We start from the raw sequence: 20,000 nt of genomic DNA, 5'->3' as shown, positions 1-20,000 counted from the left end.
GTTAGCCCCACTCTTGATTAGAATCCAAGTTGGTAGCTTCCGAGCTCAGCCTTGTTCTTTTGGCATTATTCATTGCAAATAATAAATATAAAAAAAAAAAAAAAAAAAATCCCTGGTTTCGTTTTCGTTTATTTTTCTATCACTGTTTTTTTACTGAAACATTGCCTCACCTATCCTCTCATCAACTATGAATGTGAGCGTCTGCCGAGGTCGGTGCACGTCGCATATCATGGCCTGCGTCCTTCAGTAAGTTCCTCGTTTTGTTTTGAATACAAACTAAGACAAAGAACACCAGAGAATGGAATATTCCTTCTCTAGTTTGGTCCAAATAGTAGTCAAATTTTCATTCTGATAATGATAGTCCACTTCCAGATTTTATTATCTCTCCATGCAAGAAATTCGAGCTTTGGTGCTGTCACAGCAAAGATCGAATTGTCTTCGGTCACTTCTTCATCAACCGTAAACGGTTTATTGTAATAATTTATTTATGATTATCTATTTTTCGTTAGTTATTCATTCATTCATTTACTTATTTTTACTATTTATTACTATACCCCAAAGGCCTATTTCTATCTGAAAATGCCTCATTAACCCCACCCAAAAACAGGCTTCATTATCCACGATGGATTAATTACTCCCAGTTAGAGAACCACTGGTTTAGAGTAACAGGTACTGTTGTTCGAATCATGGCCGCTCATTTCAGAACTGAACGCATTTGACTGTGGTATTCCCTGAATTAGATAGAGAAAGCTTGGTGATAAAATAATTAAACTTAACGCAGTATTTCATGACCATGACCCCCATGAGAGTTGTCAGGATGCTCTTGTTGCTCGGTGGATAAGTAATATGATGGTGATAATGATGTGATGATGATCATGGTGATGGGGATGATAATGATGGTGACAGTGGAGTGATGATGATATATTAATGACGATGGTATGATAATGATGGCGATGATGGTAAATTAAATTAAATAAGGATAAAGATCATTTTTAAAAATCAAATGCACGAAATAATGAAAAATATATTTCCATCAACATTTTGAATGAGAAGCATGTTTAAGACTCTGGAATGCGAAAAATAGGCGTGAAAAGAGAACGGAAACTTTAAGATATAAAGATGCTATAGTTTATGTTACTAACCACAGATCCCGCTGAGTGTCAGTGCATGGCGATACTGAGGACCAGAAACAGAAGCATTTGCAGTCTCTGGCTTCTCGTGGGTCTGAGAGCTTGGATGTTTTCAGGTTTTTTTTTTTTTTGTTTTTGTTTTTTTTTTGTGTGTGTGTATGTGTGATGTTAATGGGATGTTTTCGAGTGTTTTGCCGCTTTTGGTGTATAGAGTTGCTTATCCTGTGGAGTTCTGCCTGTGGAGTTCCACGACTCCAATGTGTCCCTTTGTCTGCATTTCTTTAAAACGTAGTACACTGAGAAGTCACTCATTATATTTTGTTATTATTTTGATTACGTGTACTTTGAAGCGAAACGCCACGACCTTCTACATTATTGAAAAAAAACAAAAGTCATAAGACCCAAACAGTTGCAAATAATAATAATAATAATAATAATAAATCGAAGGGCAAAGGCTTCTGTCAGTCGAACAGCTCTTGGTAGTATTCCAGACACCGACAAGATTCGCTCGACCTCCATGTTATATCACGGTTGTGTGTCCCAGAATCCTCCGCCAAACTAAAGATATGTACCCATTGATCTCTGCCCTTTGTAAAAAGATGGATTTCAAGATTTCGGGAACTAAACATGTGTTATTGACCTCGAATTTTCGAAAGTGAAGTTTTCCGTATGTGTCTAGCTGGTTATGAATATATTTGTCTTGCAGCTGTCATCGCATTTCAAAGGTCGCTGCTCGCCTCAAACGAGAGAAGACAATTGAAAAGAAATCACAAAGTTGACTTCGATCGGTAGCCATTTTATTAGGGTCCTTTTAGATAAAGTAAAGTCGAATCTTGTTATTATGAGTCTGCTACTCTCTATCTTTCCAAAGATCCGGGACAATTACGTCAAAGATCTTATAATGGACAGATAAAGATACTTGAATCTCCTTTTTAGTTCGCCCGTCAAGGCTAAGACCCACGTCAGAGGGACAAGGCGAGGAAAAGTCCTCCTTCCCTGATATCCTTTCTTTGCTTCGTCCCTGTGAGTCTCCACCTCTCCTTAGGGGCCAAATGGAATGCCTTCCCTGATATCCCAATATTTTAGTATCCATCATTAACCTTCTTTTCTTCAGATATCCCCTTTCGGAGGCCCTTCTTCGAAAGATGGTTCGCCCGCCCCTTTTCCTCTTTCTATGTCCTTCCTTCACAGTCCCTTCGATTTCGGTTTCTAGGTGTTTCTTAATATCCCTCAAGTCCTCTCAACCTCAGCACTAAGATGCAAGTCACCTCTTAAGCTGCAATGACGTCACGCCCTACGTCACTACGTCGGATGTCTCCACATTACAAGTAGCTGCACTTCAGACGAGAGACTAACAATAGGCACCCTCCAGTTCCATCGCTGCGCCTAGATTATCAAACACTCGTGGTGAAAATAGCCCCTGCGAGAATAAATGTGTTAGCCCGGGTGTGACGTCTATAGCGTAAGGAGGAGGAGATTGTTGAGGTAATTGAGGGAGACAGAAAGAAAGAATACGAAAAGAAAGACTTTTAAGGACACTGAAACTCGAAACCAGATGGTTGTCTGTCTGCCGTAAAGGGGAACTCTTCAAGCTAATTTTTTAATCTGTAAATGTGCTAATTTTAATTTTTTTTTTTTTTTTTAAATGAGTAAGGAGGGGGAAATGCCTTGTTGAATGCTTTTGATGACATTACATGACTGCATTTGACTAAATATTCTTACATTTCATAGAGTATACATTAGCTTTAGAACATGTGCCATTGGGTTTTTTTGAGTACTTTATGTTGATGTTATTAGAAAATAGTATCACCAACTCTATGAATATTGACAGTTTAATCAATTATATTCAAGAGAGTTTTTCCTGATGCCATTAATACGGCCCTTGAATGAGGTAGTAAGGGTAAGAATAGCAACAACAGGAATAAATAATAACAACAGGATCGACGTTCCCCTTGTATGCACTGTTCATGGCGTCCTCCGTGCACATCCACTGAACTTACCGCTTTATAAAGAAATATAACGGACTATTTGAAAGGCATTTGAACCACGTCTCTTAAGGGTATTTCCTAATTCTGAGGTCCTTTATTGATGATAGTGGAAAGATACTTGAATGTATTTCTTTTTATTTTTTTAGATAATACTAACAATAGTATCACACTTGAAAAAAAATCTTATCTGTATATACACGTGCGTGCTTGTATATATATATATATATATATATATATATATATGTGTGTGTGTGTGTGTGTGTGTGTGTGTGCGTGCGTGCGTGCGTGCGTGCGTGCGTGCGTGCGTGCGTGCGTGCGTGTGTATGCGTACCTTTTTCCGTGGTAGGATCACATCGTTCGTTAAAGTGGAATGTCTTTTTAAGCATTTCGTTTCCGCCCAGGGAAAGCTATACTGAAGATATGTTTATGAGTGCATTTTAATGTTTTGTAACGTTTAGCTAAAGTAATTTACTAAAAAGAAATGTATTACTTCGCTCAAACTATAAACTGTTTAAGATCCTCGCCCAGGTCTCTGTATACCATAATGATCATTCATATTATGATGTATTTAATGCATAGTTACTTGTTCTTTAATTTATCATGTTATTTCACATTAAAAGAATCAACTTGCTGCCTGCTATGCAGCAAACAATATCAATAATTCTGAAATCCGCTAGACTATCCCCAAAATTTACAAGAAATATGCTAAACTGCTAGCTAGTACCTAATACCTAATTTGTTTCACAAACGCTATATGACTAATGGATTTTCCTCCAGTTCGACAAAACAAAACATTTAACTGCTTTAAAAATAAACACACATTAGCGTTCATTACTGCATTTCAGCAATGCGAAGTTAAACGTAAACAAAGTAGAACGTTGAACCAAGGTAAGTCGAGTATAAAATGACGCTCAAATCTCTTTTTTTTATTATAAGATAACAAAATAAAAGACACAAAAATAGACTGGTACTTGAAGTTCGATCTAAAAAAAATACAAAAAATGTTCAGAAAAAACAGACGATGTATTTACCTTTTTCTTTGTCCTTGAGTTCGTTCCTCGTTGGAATGCAAGCCACTGGAAGTCGTCGCAAATAAAACCCTAAACGTTGATAATTATAAATGTATAAGTTTGGATAGATCAAAATCATTAACAAAAGTACTTTGAATATGCGCAATTAACGCATACTGTAACTATCCAAAGACAGGACGCTTAATTATGTGCGAATAAAATGGCACCCATACAGTGTTAAATTTGACAGGCGGGTTACAAGCGCCAGGCAAGAAAATGGTAGGAACCAGTGTACAAATAATGAATAACTGATTAAAATACGATCCAGGATTGTTTACGTCGCATTTCAGTCTTACGTAGAATGAAAAGATGCGTACGCATTATAACGGTAGAAATAACAGAAAATTCAATCATCTCTAAATCATAACTGAAAGCTCGTGTATTTTCATGAGGATGTAATACTTGCTAAAATCCCCTATTGACATCATATGTATATATATATATATATATATATATATATATGTATGTATGTATGTATGTATGTATGTATATGTATGTATATATATATATATATTTATATATATATATATATAAGGATAAAAGAGAAATCACGGAAGGCATGGCTACCTGCGAAATATCCAGGTTCTAGTTGTAAGCATATGACTATGAATTTCAATGATATGAAATATACCGTAGACTCTGGGCTAAGAATATGTGCTCCAACCACCTAAAATACATTTTCTTTCTTTCTAGCAAATAGTTCAGAATATGATAAAGCCATGCATTTAATGTTAACTTTTTTGTTTGTTATTAATCTCTTATGATACTAATTTATTGATTTTCTGATTCCTGACCTATACTTATATTCTAATAGAGGATACATATTGACTACTATGACTGAATAATGCACCTGAGACTTGCACAATCTGCAGTAAGAATACACTCTTTGACACCTACAACGATGACAATGATGTCAGCTACATGAGAGATCCGACTTATCAAAATACCAATAGCATTATCCTCTAACACAACTTTGTAACTGAATACAATCGTTGCTATAACATACAACAAAATATAAACACAATGCCAGTTCTGAAAGGCGCATACTATTCTCAACACTCTTTTCTCAAAGGCAGACAACAGTTGTTACTCGCATTTTATACTCTTGAAGAAGAACATCCATTCCTTCTTTAGGCAAATGTGCTTAAAAAGGACGGGAAGCCAACGTTATCCTCTGAATGTATGGACATTATGTTTTTCGCGCTTAATGTCTGTGAAGAGCATGCAGATGAACGGGGGAGTGAAAAATAACCTAGAAATGCTTCGGTCTCCTTCTCAACTCCTCTTTTGGGAATCAAAATCAAAGCTGTAATGTGCAGAAACGACTTGTCTATGAGAGTTAGAATTGACAATACGCCTGATTCAAGTTGATAGCCACAATAGGCTAAAAATTAAGCAAAGCTCGAAGTAGATTCGGAAGAGCAAGTACCCTGATCGATATCGAAGGAAAAGTCCATATTTTCTCTACTGCGTGCGACACTGTCCAGCTGCCAGTGAGGAAAGGCGGAGCACAGATCTCTTGTGAGTTCCTTCGTAGATTATTACGAGTGTTTGGAATTAGAGGATATATATATATACACACACATATATATATATACATATATATATATATATATATATATATAGAGAGAGAGAGAGAGAGAGAGAGAGAGAGAGAGACAGAGAGAGAGAGAGAGAGAGAGAGAGAGAGAGAGAGAGAGAGAGAGAGAGAGAGAGAGAGAGAAAGAGGGAGCGCACTGAAGAGAGTGAACAACCTTTTATGAAAACACGTAGTAATGCACATTACATGGTTTAACTTGATAAGTGATAGTCGTATGTGATACATTCTGTATACATGTCGTGGTGGCATCAGTAGCAAAATTTATTATAAAATAACGCGAGAAACCGACGACAGATGCACTAATTATATTTCGTGACTGCAACACAAATTCCAAAATCCAGCTTCCATGTGGATTCAAACAATCTATACCGTACTATCAATTTAAAAGGATTATTAAAATGAAAACAATATTTTTTCCGCAGATATTGCACATGTAACATCGCCTTGATCAGCTCAGCCAAGACGTCACCGTTGTATATACTCAGCGCGAGGATTCCTCCTTCCCGACCGAATTCCTCCTCTGTATTAAGGTCCCTTCCACGATAAAATTAAGAGTGGTGGCTGTGATGACGGTGGTTTCGATGCACTCTTGGTCTCCGTCCCTAGATGTTATTACTACAAATATCGTTCATAGAACGAGGTTCTCTAGAACGACACTAATGACTTCACTTCCAGCTTCCCACGGGACTCTCCAGTGACCCTCGGTAACGAATATGGTGCAATGAAGCCTTGTCTGAGAAGTGCCTCTTATCCGATATGATGGTAAAATCACCTTAAGGAGAGACCTGAGCGACGCCTTCACCTGTTACACCCGACGCCACAAGTATTTCGCTGAAGGGGCCTTTATCGAAGGAGGTCCAAATTTCACTAGAGACCCTTTAGGAGTTAAGAAGAACCCAATAGAGGGTATCTTCGACCTGGAAAATCTTATTAATTGTTATAGCACGGGCAATAATCTAAAAATTCCCTGGTTTACATCGGATTCCGGAATGCCAGTAACTTACCGCTTTGTTGAACTTGTTGGTGCTATAAGCATTGTGAACATTATCACAAGCATAGAGGTGCGAGCAGCAGTGGTAGCCATTAACACCCTTAGAAACTTTAGCTCGTAAAAGTTATTTGGAATCTATCCGGACTACTAAATTTGACCAGATAAATATTTGTGACGGCCAGCTTTCTCTCGTTGCAAAAGGTGCAAATGCTATTCCAAGTTTGTCTTATTGAGGTATATCGACTGACGTTTTAAACAGAAGACTTTTCCCCCAATAATGAATATATATGCTTCCTACTTACAATTTGGCCCAATGATAATTCAGCAAACTTCATTGATATCAGCCACAAACACCCCGAATTACCGATATTTGAAACCTATTTTCACATTCTTTTTATACCCATGTCTTTCATTATCTTACTCAGAACATGAATAGTAAGATGAGGTAAGTGTTTCCTCCCTTTTCTACATTTACTGACGTTAGAATTATAGGGCTATTATTATTCAGTTGTTTAGTTTCCATGCACTAGTCACTGGAAAACAGTGTTTTGTCACTGTGCTGTATAAGTGGAATTATACTCAGCTTTCTTTTACATGGATGACCCGCTGAATTCTGGGCATCGGTGGCTTACGATGTAGGTGTATATTTTGATTAATGGACAGATGTGAATAATGACTGAATAATCATGAACGAATGGACATTAAAGTGAGAGCTCTTGCTGCCTGGGTTCTCCTGAAGACAGTTTTGTATCTTTGTGAAGTTAGATATAGGGATCTGGATAAGGTATAAATGAGAATTAATACCTTTCACTAAGTCAGAAATGTACGTCAGAAATTCGTGTTTACATGAATGTATGATTTTTTTTTTTTTTTTTTTATTAAGATGTCAATTTTTCGCATTAATTCGTAGTTATACATTTCAATATATCCCACACCTCTTTATATAAATATATATATAAACATATATATGTATATATAGATAGATGGATGTGTATATATAGATACATACATACATACATATAATATATATAGATAGATAGAGAGAGAGATATAAATATTAATCTGTTTGAGTCGTTGAAAATAATGCCACTGCTGCATTTCAAATACAGCTCTGAGTTCACTTTATCATCAGTGTTTTCCCCAGCAACTTCGATGCTGTTACACCTTGCGATAACGACTCAGTTTGTCCTTTCCACGGTGATTTTAGGTACTGTGTCGCCTTAATACTCAAAAGAAGTAGGAAGATAATTACCTCGCAACGAGTGACCAGTGGTGCGATAAAGACACTTGGCTCCTTTTGTTTAAGAGATTACAGATAGGTCTGGGGAGCTCAGATTACCGTTATTATCGTCTGCACGTGTCGGACTGCCATCGATCAGAAGGGCCAGATCAGGGTTATTGAGCAATTAGACTATAGATCACCTTTTGCATTCATCAGCGGGGAACTCCATAATGTAGAAGTATTATAATTAATTCATTATGATCCTGACTAATCTGTAGAGCGAAATATGGTGCTGTAAGAATACACATTATTGGATTTAACTCTACAGTGACACTTTTCAAAGGAGAATTGATTATAACTTCAGTGAAAGGGAAGGTCACGTATATATAACTACGCTGTTCCTGCACCTCTTCCTTAATTGAACGTGGTCGTATAAACCGAAAATTTACTGGAGAATTATAATACCGGGAGCATAGGACTAAGCTAATAATCTTAGGTGATTCAATCTTGCTGTAAGTTTTCGATCGGTTCGTTATATAATGGATAACATTTTTTAAGAATCTTGAGGCTCATCACTTACCATTATTATTTTTCTTTATGAGAAGGTACTGTATTTTCATCTTCCACACTTACTTAGAATTTGTATACAATAGTCTCACATAGAATGACGGTGGGTAAAGACCTGTTCCAGGCAAGAGGAAGAGACCGAAAGCCAGATAGTCCTAGCAGGAGTCGCCTGGACGAGGAATTGCATCCTAGGTTGTGATTCAATATCGCTCTTGCTAGGATGGTTCCTTCAATGTATTATTCAGTTCTTAATTGGATCAACCAACTCATTTTACATTTACTGCATTCTGTAATTTCTTATCCTTTGCTATCAGCTATACACTGACTATTCTGTGTAAAAACTGTTGGTTTTACGAAAACTAATACCACATTTCCTCGTGTATGTTCATGTCTCCGTCTTCAGACTGGATTTCAACACAAATTCGTCGACTAATCAATGTATTTTTTGCGCTATCTTACCTGTAAGAGCTGAGGAAATGCTATAGAAAGTATAAGTAAGTATTGATGCATAATAATACCAAAGCATTACAAAGTATACCATGGATCCAATAAGTATCGCATTTCGCCGCCAACTTCCACTCCTGGAAAGCTTTGGAGACAGCTGGCCCTAATCTCAAGTTTGAAGCCATACAACGAGTAGAGAGTATTTACTCTAGTACCGGTTTGTGTTGGTGTGGTATTAGATTACTTTAGTCCTCTCCAAACTAATACAGCATTACAACATTTTTGGTTACTGGAAAGAGGGCAAACTAATGAAGACCAGTAATGGAAAGCTGTACTTGCCGAAGTATTTATTAATGTCAGCTTTATTTCCTAATATACCTTTATATAAAGAATAAGCAAGAAACATTTGTATTCAGTTCATATACAACGATTAATTTGGATCTGATATGAACATAAATTTCCTTAAGTGGATGCCTCTGCAGTAAATCAACATTCGTCATAGTTTTGCTGTAGAAAATCGTCATGATTTGTGACTTAAATTCATAATTTTCTGAACAAACCTCCTCGGCGGAACTTTCGGGAGAAATTCTCCTCGCATGACATGTTAAAGTCTTGGCTAAGATGCCTGGATACACCAAAGCACCAAAGCATACAGCCAGGTACGACACAAGCACCTTAGCACGAAACTGCAACTGCTGAGCGCCACCAGGAGTCGAGACAGCACGTGAGTTTTAAGGAGAGAAAGGCCGCCGCCGAGGTCTGCAGAGGAGACGACTTCCAGGAGTGATCAGAATGATTATTCATCACTTGCCATGACAAAGGCAACGTTTCTGGCAGAACATAGCTTGCCATTTAGATGTGGCATTTTACACATTTTGCTGAAGTATAACACGTCATAACAATTCTGTGACAACTTTTTAACTACCCATTAAGAGTTATGTAAAGCTTTTAAAGGATCTTTACGGCGTGTGGTAGTTAGGTGGATCTCCAAATCGAATCGCAAATTGCTGCTGATTTGGCACATACAAGAAGAAGAGTGTATTTCTAGTCTACGTGATAAAATACTAGTTTCCAGTTAATTGGTAAGATCATTGAAAACCATACCATAATAGACGAAGCCACAGATTGATCAGTTGAAAAAATAAGTGCTATGATTGTCAAACGGCCGTGTTAGATATGGTAAGTGTGTATGGTCAAAATCAAGAGCTCCATTAGGGGGAATGTTTATTTAAAAGTATTTTAACTGTCTAAATTCTGTTAAAATTTGCATTAATAACATAATGGGATTAATGGAAATTCAACTGAAACAGGTGCCTGGATATTAAAACATGAACTGTGTATAATGCAGCATTATCGGTCTTGTGAAGAAATGTTTATGAGTTTGAATTAAAAGAAGTTTAAGTCTTCTGCGAACTAAAACCTTTTGTTACCAGATAATAGTCCCGTTACAGAGTTTTTTTCAGGCTCGCGGAACATTGGCAACCACTGCATGAACGAATTAGGTTCATAGAGAAATATTGGGTTCAACAGAAAAAAAAAATAAAAGGCGCTTAAAAACCAGTGTGGGTATATACATTTTTCATCGATTTCGTTTGCACTTATAATACAAATTCTACTATACGAAACTGATTATGCAGACGTACTATAAACAGGCCTAATTTAGAAGAGAACTAAAATACATAATCTGTTTCAGAAGCCTTAATATCTGATCAGTAGGGTCAACTGCAAGATATTTCACTAGATCAGTTTTCAGGGAACATTGTTGTTGTTGTTGTTTTTTTTTTTTTTTTATATATATAGCTAATGCCGAAAAAGTGTATCATAAAAGTAAAGGATTTCTATAGGAAACACGACTCTGCATAATCCCTTCCCCTCGCTGTCTTGCTTACTACCTATGCAGCATGAAACGTCCACGGTTCAAGAAATGGTCACAGTTTGATTAGAGGCTTCAAAAAATGTGCCATGATACCAAAGGGTGCTAAGGTTAGGCCAAGAGGGGGTGCAAAATGTGCAGCATCACACCAAAGCAGTTGTGCTATTCAGTTTAAAGAAAATGATGTTGCAGAAAGTACTACGTGAATCTAAGGGTGCCCTTCCTGTGAAAGAGTTTGGGATTACTGTTCTGAATACATAAAATCCACCGAGTCTTTATTTTTCTCAATTCAGGAATCCTTCCCGCAGTTGAAGTAACGGACGTGTGGTCACTAAGTCCTGAAGAGGGACTCTTCACGTAAGAGAAATTATACAAATGTTCAAAACAAATTGAAAACATTAGCATCGTCCTTCTATTGATACAGGAACTATTTAAAAATGTTCAGTAATTTGACAAATTGTGTGTGTGTGTGTGTGTGTGTGTGTGTGTGTGTGTGTGTGTGTGTGTGTGTGTGTGTGTGTGTGTGTGTGTGTGTGTGTGTAGTGCGCGCGCGTGAGAATATACACCACAGACACGTGTGTCTTCAATAATTCACTTGATTTTAGTGCGGAAACATAATAAACGATTAGGACAAAGCATAATATTTGCTTCTCAATCTTCTGTCTTGCTTTTTATCAATCAAACTATCTATCAGTCTATCTATTTATCTTTCTCTTTCTCTCATCCCAGGACAAACTTACGAACCCACAGGGACAAGGGCTAAATCGGGATTGTCCTTGTTAATATGAGGCATACTAAACTGAAACACAGTACGAGTTTTGGTCTCGCAAAATCATTGCACAAAAACACAAACAAACAAAAAAACTTTGGCTACAGGATTTTCTCATGGCTCAACTCGTAAGATATATATCAACATAACTAAGGTAAATTTGTTTGAAATATTAATTGCCCAATTATACAGCTGTATCAACTATCTTCACGACATAGTAAGAAACATATATACCCATAATTGTTTTACGCAGTAGAATAATACTTTAGATTCGTTTCCCTCCAAAAGTTCCAGCTGGCCGTGACGTCACGATGGCGACCACGAAGGAAAGTCGGATGTCGTCATATTTTTCAGAACTTAAGAAGTTCATCGACAACGGAAACAATGTAAAAGTCGTTAAATGTGCTAATAAAAGTAAGTACATGCTTGAGGTCACTTAGTATTCAGATGTAAGTGGTTAAGAGTGAAATGTGAGACAATGAGACACATAGTCTGGATTGTCAACTTGTTATTTTTGTATGCCTGGTGCTTTTACGTTTATTTCTCCTCCTCTTTGGCTCATAGTGAATATGTATTAGTTATAAAGAAATAAATTAAAATCTGAGCTCTATTTTTTTTACATATTCTTTCTTGTGAGGAGACATCTTAATTTACTCAAATTGAAATTAGGGAAAATATGGAGTTTGACACAAGGCTTAGGCCAATGCATGTTCTGTTATTTTGATACCAATTTTGGTATTGCAATTTAGGGTTTATATGATTTTAGTAGGTGTGGACAAACGAAATCCACTCAAATCTAAGTTTTGAATTTAACTTGCTTTTAATTTGAGGTATATTGTGTTCATGACACTTTGCCAACCTGTTCCCAAGATCTGTCACTTCATGCCCTGTCAAAGGACGACAAACTTCCTACACAGATATTCTGCCAAGATAGGGCTTGGACTGATTGAATGCTATGTATTTGTTTGGAATACAGAGCTCTATTTACTTACTTTTGTTTTTTTAAACCTAACATTAAGTGTTGGATGTAGTTCTGTTTTGTGAAATGTGTTTACAAACAGATGGCTCCGCAAGAGCTCGGCCACAGAGGAGTCAGTTTACAGGTATAATGACCTTACCTGATTTCCCGTATCCTTGAGTTTTCAGGATTTTTTTTCCAAATTAGTATTACTGTTTAAAGCTATTATTATTATTATTATCATTATCATTATCATTATCATTATCATTATCATTATCATTATCATTATCATTATCATTATCATTATCATTATCATTATCATTATCATTATTATTATTATTGTTATTACAGTGTTATTAACAACACTAATGGTAAATAAAAATAAAAAGAAAGATAATGGTCATTCTAGAGGAAATGCAATTTCCTAATTTTGGTAAATGTTAAGAATATGTTCACAAGACCAATCACAACAATATTGGTATAGTTGGATTCTTTGCACTCTGTACTATCCAAATATATTGAAATTATGCCATGGGACCCACCTACAATCTCAGCCCTGAAACCAGGGAAGGGCATGAAGTGTTCAAGGAAAATTGCGGGGTAAAATATGAATAATATACAGAGAGTTGGTCAATGTATAGTCAAAAGCAGGAGCTAGCCCCCTTGCAATTTCCCCCCCTCATGAGAGGCTACTTCCCCCAGCCTCCAACCTGTGCAACAAAACATCCAACACTTATGTATGGCACAATAGAGTGTGGGACAGGTGTCCCCACATGTTGGTTGTGAACTTGGATGCTAAAGACAGTATGAAAAATCTACCTAACCGAGGGTTTTTTCTCCTGGATCCCGTTACAATTGCTGATTTCCCTGGTGTGGGCTCTGTCTCTAGGCCCCCTGCAAATCGCTACACATTTGCTATTCAACTGCTTCATCCACTATGATATAGAGTGCATTTAAAGATATAAATTGGTCTACCTTTCAATGATGGGTAACAGCAAGCATGAGTGGATGGGATCCTCTGATTTTCATGGGGTATGGACATCTACAACACAATTATTATATATCACTGAATGTAGTATTATCAGTGAGATTGCAACACTAATTTCTTTCTTAGAAAATTTTTCTTCTATCTTAGTAGCATTTTATATTCATTAACTAATTTTAATTTTCCATTTGGTTAAGTCTTATGTGTATACTCAGGCCTTTTGTTCATTTAACCTACACAGTTTTGTCGGAGGCACCAGAAGACCTGAAAGCATGGCAGTGCAAAGTTGTAGCCCTCATCCAGATGGACCAGTTTTCAGAGGTGTTGAGCATCGTCAGCAAATCGAAAATTGTTGAGTGAGTTTATATGATCTTAGAAAGGTCTTTTCAGTAGGATTGGTAAGACCGTTGTAGCTGTATATTTTTCTTTGTAATGTATTTGCAAGTTGTACTATTGTCAGAAGGAAATGATTTATTAATTTTGTTCTTTCTCACCTCAGGGATCTTGCCTTTGAAAAGGCTTACTGCGAGTATCGGCTGAATAAAGTCATGGAGGCCTATAAAACCATCAGCAAAGCCAAGGAAGTTTCTCCACGTATCCAGGAGTTGCATGCTCAAGTCCTGTACCGCCTTGAGAGGTTAGCATGACTTCTTCCAATAAAGACTGGAGCACGACATGGTTACTTAGTTCAATTTTTGTTTCAGATGAGTAGAGTAGACTCTCCTCTGTTACATGCAAAATAAGGTTTAGGTATTTTGTGCAATGGATGTTTTTATTTTTGTTACTTAAAAGAGGATTAAGCAATTGTGTACTTTCAAGAATATAATAGAATAGAATCTCCACTAAACATTCTTACAATTAAATTGTCTAAGATTCATAATGAAATCATTTTGGGGAAATAGAACTGTTGATATCATGGTAAGTTGTTATAAAACAATTTTATTCAAAAATTGTGTAAAGTATTAATCCATTGCATCTTCTCAGGTATGAAGAATGCTATGATATCTACAGAGAAATGATCCGCACGAATAGCGATGACTTTGATCAAGAACGCTTAACAAACATGGCTGCAGTAGCTGTGAATCGGTACATAGAAGGAAGTGTAAGTGGTACCTACCTAATTTTACCTTGGTTGCATTACATCATACTGGTAGACTGATTAATTTATATCCTTATTTATTTATGTATGTACTCGTAAAGTGGATGTGCATATTTTGATATTGTTATTGTTATTATTATTATTATTGTTATTATTAATGTCTCTTACCCACTTAACAATTCTCTCATCTTCAGTTGGCCATGGGTTAATAACATGATAACCAATTTTAATGTTTTCCAGAGTAAAGACCCTGCTGTCAACATTGATGACTCCTCATATGAGGTGTTATATAATGGAGCCTGTCACCTGTTAGCTACTGGCAACTATGATGAAGCACTGAAAAGATTGAAGGAAGCAGAGGGCCTCTGCCGTACCTATCTTATTCAGGAGGATGGTGCCACAGAAGAGGAAGTGGCTGATGAGGTTGCCATTATAAGGTTTGTAAAACACACACACACACACTCACTCTCTCTCTCTCTCTCTCTCTCTCTCTCTCTCTCTCTCTCTCTCTCTCTCTCTCTCTCTCTCTCTCTCTCTCTCTCTCTCTCTCTCTCTCTCTCTCTCTCACTCTCTCACTCTCTCTCTCTCTCTCTCACTCTCTCACTCTCTCTCTCTCTCTCTCACTCTCTCTCACTCTTTCTCTCTCTCTCTCACTCTCTCTCACTCTTTCTCTCTCTCTCTCACTCTCTCTCACTCTCTCTCTCTCTCTCTCTCTCTCTCTCTCTCTCTCTCTCTCTCTCTCTCTCTCTCTCTCTCTCTCTCTCAAAATGACAAATCTGAGTAATGTGTTTTTGTTTTTAAGTCTTATCAATCTACTAATCCTTCTAATAGTGAAGTTATTCCAAGAGTAATACTCCTTTAAGTTTGTCAAGATAGAACTTGTGCTGCATTATAATAGAGAGACTAATTGTCTTTTATTGTGACAGGGTACAGCAGGGCCACTGTCTTCAGCTTATGGGCCAAGAACAGGAAGCATTAGCCATCTACAACAGTGTCCTTAAGAGTAAACCAGAAGATCCAGCTCTTCTAGCAATCATCAACAATAACCTTGTCACTATCAATCGTGGAGGAAATGTTTTTGATTCTCGAAAGAAGATGAAAACTGCCCTAGCACCAGGCCTAGAGCATAAACTGACTAGTTATCAGCGGGCTAGTATTGCCTTCAATCACTGTTTACTTGCATTTAGCACAAACCAGGTAATGATTGTTTTCTTCTAAATTGTTTTGAATTATTTGGATGCAAAACATATATTATGATTATAATCTAAATTATGGGGTAAATAAACAGTTACAATTAATCATATTATTTTTCTCTTCAAGGATGAACTTTGTCGCACAGAGGTTGCAAAGTTGGCCAATGACTACCCAAAATTCAGACAGAAAGCTTCCATAATCCAGTCAGCCTTGCTAGGAAGAGAGGGTAAGCTGGAAGCTGCAAGTGCCACATTACAGAAGTGTGCCCAGGAGGATCAGAACGAAGCACTCGGAATTAATCTCATGGCCATTCAAATACTTCTTGCAGGTGTAAGTTGGTTTATTCTCAAATTTTGTGTCATGAAAGGCTTTTTTTTTTTTTTTTTTTTCTAAAGATTATAAACTGACCGAAGTATTGAAGCAGTAATGGAAACATGTTGATAATACAGAGAAGTTTGCCTGTTAACTTACACTTTAATCTACAATTCAAAAATTTCATATATCTTTCCCAGGGTGATAAGAGAGGTGCATGTAAGATATTGAAGTCCCTAGATGAGAAAAATAGATATCGGCAGGGCATTGTGTCAGCATTAGTGTCCCTTTACCTATCCTTGGAGGACCGAGATGGTGCATCAACAATCTTGCGAGAGGCTGTTGATTGGCACAAGAAGAATAAGGTACTTGCAAAATGTGACATGAAATACAGAATGAATAATCATTTGGTGAATGTTTGATGTGCTCATGTATGATTTTAAAACTAGTTAGTGCAAACAATAATTCTAACATTTTTTGCATAACCAGACTTCAGGAGTACATTTATCTGAGTTATGGCGACATGCAGGCCGACTTCCATCTCCGTGGTGGAGATGCTCCAACTGCAGCGGCCTCTCTGCAAGAGTTGCAAAAACTCAAACCCAAAGATGTCATGACTTTAGCTCAGCTAATTACAGCCTATGCTCAGGTATGGCTCATTTTTAAAACTATCAGGAGATTAGGTGGTGCAGTATTTTTTTAATTATGTTTTTATATAATGATAAAAAAATATAATGGTAATGAGTTCATCAACTTTAATCTTTAGTTTTTCTAAAGATTTTGCATACTACTAAACAATTCCTTTTGATTTCTAGTATGATGTAGAAGCAGCACAGAAACTATCTAAACAACTCCCACCTGCCAGCAGCGTAGTACATAATGTAGATGGTGATGTTTTGGAGGCATCACTAGGCCACCGCTACATGAAGAAACTCCAACAGGGCAAAGGAGACCTCTCTCCTGCATCACCATCTTCACCCACAGCGAAAGTGTGAGTGTGTGATAACATTGATGTGAATTAATATTGGGCTTGGCTTATACTTTGTAAGCTAACTTCAAAACTTTTGTTTTTTATTGACAGCACACCTGGGGCAGAGCTCAAGAAGAAGACCAAGAAGAAGAAGAAGAGGAAGATAAGGCTTCCTAAGAACTATAACCCAGATGTGCCTCCTGATCCTGAGCGCTGGTTGCCCAGGTGGCAGCGCAAGACCTTCCGCAAGAAAAGAGATCGCAGGGGGAAGGATGTTATGAAAGGAACTCAGGGTGTGTCCAGTGATGCAGCCGATAAATAGTGAGTCACTTGAAAGTCTTGTCTTATTGGCTTCTTTTGTTTAAATTTATCTGGGGTGTCCAGCAACAGTAATATGGTTCTTTAAATATTTACGATTTTAGGGCTTACTACATGGAAATAATGTTGCTAATTTATTCTCACTCTTTTACTCCAATAGTGACATCACAAAGACAGCTGGGACCTCTAAGCCATCACAGGCAGCTAGTCCCAAGCCAGAAAATGTTGGACTACGCCGTAACTTCCAGAAGAAGAAAGGAGGAGGGAAAAAGAAGAAGGGAGGATGGTAAACACAGAATATTCTCAGGGATCCCATTACTGCAGACAAACAAGTTTCCTTTTATAAAACTGGAGACCATGATGGTTAAATCTGTATAAGTGATATGTTCACTAAATATTAAATTAGACCCCAAAGTTCATTTTCTTGAAGACAGCCTTTCCCTTTCCTGTTATCTTAACCCATTGCAGCCAGGGAAGAAATGAATAAAAAACGGGGAAAATGCTGTGCTAATTTTTTATATTTTTTGTGAAATGTCTCTATACATAGATGTATCTGCCTTACCTGATTTCATCTTTCCTTGAATTGGAGGGAAAATGTATTTTTTACTAGTGCTATGAATATCAATGGTGTTATTTTTATTATAAACATTATAATTACTATAATGTTATAAACAATAGTAATAGCAAAATAAGATAACGTAAAATATATTTCTAAGTTAAAGAAAAGGATAAACGGGCGAGACAGGCTGTACTCGTAATTGGCTCATTGGTCATTTAGTACAAGTGTAGCCATCTATGCTTAAAAACAATTAAACAATAAACTCAGTGGGCATGGCATGGACACGTGACATCCCGTCGCGAATGGGTTAAGTACTTTTATAAAGATAATCATAGATCACCTTGAAATGGTTACTGTTATGTCTGCTTAAATGGCTCAATGAGAAGTACGAGCATTTAGATATGGTGAAGGAGATACATGAATAAAATAATACAATTGTTTATTTTTTATTTTAATATCCAATCTTGTCATAATATAAACTAGAAAGATAGTACTTATATTGTGGTGTGGTGGGTGGTTATACATGTTTGTGTACTGGCTTCAAAATTAACAGGTCTATCCTTGAGAGAACAGCACCCCCTAATGACACAAGTTATGCATGAAATTTGAAGTGTCTAGTCTGCAAGATGATATCAAGGTGCACATCCAACGAGAAAATACAACACTGCACTAAAACACTAAAATAAAAAGAGCAACTTGCTTGGTAGAATGCAAGGATTATGAGGAAAGAGAGTTACCTGAGATTTATCATGGAGATTTATCTTCGGTGGTGGTTAATGGTTAAAAGCAAAATAAATGTGCTAGACATCTAAGGTCATGTAGCACTAAAGTAAATGGTAGTGAAGGGTGGTTGAGTTAGTGATTAGTTGTCTAGGTTGGGCAAAGGAATTGACGAGTAAATGGGTTAAGGTTGGGTAAGGTAATGTATAGGGGTTAGATCAAGTGAAGGATGTATATGCATTTGAGGAATGAAAACAGGTTGTCAAAGCAGAAAGTGTGAGAATTTGTGGGAGGGATCACGAAAATGGGCTAAATAGATTTTTTAAGAATTTTGTAGATATGGGGGTAGTAGAAGGACGGGGGCATGTGGAAGAGGGAGTAGTGTTGAGGGAGGTAGTATTATGGGGAGGTGGACAATAAGGTTGTAAGGTAGTAATAAGGGAGGATGGGGTAGTTGATGAAGAAGGTTGTTGGGGTATAGTTGTTGAAGTTGAGCATGTTGGGAGTAGAAATGTCTCCTGGGGTGTTGATTAGGGTGGATACTGTACTAGTCCGCATTTAGGAGGGGGTATTAGTTGTAGTGTTCAGAGCCGTGGTCAAAGGAGAGCCTGGGGTCAGGGAATCGGGCGAGTTTGAATTGGTGGAGCTATTTGATGAGGAGGCAATTGCCTCTAATGATGGTATGGTTAATGGTTAATGGTTAATGGTTATTCATTGTTGGCCATGATAAGCCTGGAGTATGTTGGGGAGAGAAATGGTCCACCCCTCAGGGTCGCTTGAGGGGTAAGGGCTAGACAACTAAAGCAGGGGAATACCGTGCCCATGGCTCCCTCAGGCCGTTCAGGACTGGCACAAAGTCAGCCTTTCATCCTTTCAGCACGGCTCTCACACCTTAGGAAGTGGGTAGTAGAAGGGGTTGGTGAAGGGACAGAAACGATAAAGTAGGAGGGGGGAAAAAAAAGACCATGCAAAATTTGTTGAGTCGAGGGCTGAGTCCCAAGGTTGGGGAGTTCCCCAGCATTGGGTCCCAGTCTCCGCCTCCTAAGCCCCCCCACGACAACAACGGGCAAGGGATTGGGGGGGATTTATCTTCAGTCAGTCTGGTGAAAAATATTTCCTTCCCAAGGAAACTACCGGGAGACTGAACGGTAGTCCCCTGTGAAGGAATACCATTCAGGGTGTATTAGTTATTCTCAGTTACCATTTTTATGCTACTTCTCCACATAAACTG

General features: G+C 37.5%; 1 protein-coding gene across 1 annotated transcript; it reads left to right on the top strand.

Moving 5' to 3' along the window:
* Positions 1-11,939: 11,939 nt before the first annotated feature.
* LOC125048083 (signal recognition particle subunit SRP72-like) lies at positions 11,940-17,919 on the top strand. Its single transcript, XM_047646696.1, is given in 13 exon segments — positions 11,940-12,068; positions 13,839-13,953; positions 14,097-14,234; positions 14,582-14,699; positions 14,937-15,133; positions 15,623-15,893; positions 16,017-16,220; positions 16,403-16,567; positions 16,692-16,730; positions 16,732-16,851; positions 17,018-17,193; positions 17,284-17,493; positions 17,651-17,919. Coding segments are annotated over 13 exon segments (1,986 nt in total). The 5' UTR covers positions 11,940-11,965; the 3' UTR covers positions 17,781-17,919.
* Positions 17,920-20,000: the final 2,081 nt, after the last annotated feature.

The sequence above is a fragment of the Penaeus chinensis genome, chromosome 4, assembly GCF_019202785.1.
Source record: "Penaeus chinensis breed Huanghai No. 1 chromosome 4, ASM1920278v2, whole genome shotgun sequence".
Taxonomy (NCBI): domain Eukaryota; kingdom Metazoa; phylum Arthropoda; class Malacostraca; order Decapoda; family Penaeidae; genus Penaeus; species Penaeus chinensis.
The sequence above is the reverse complement of the archived record's forward strand: the minus strand, read 5'-3'. Positions and strand labels throughout refer to the sequence as shown.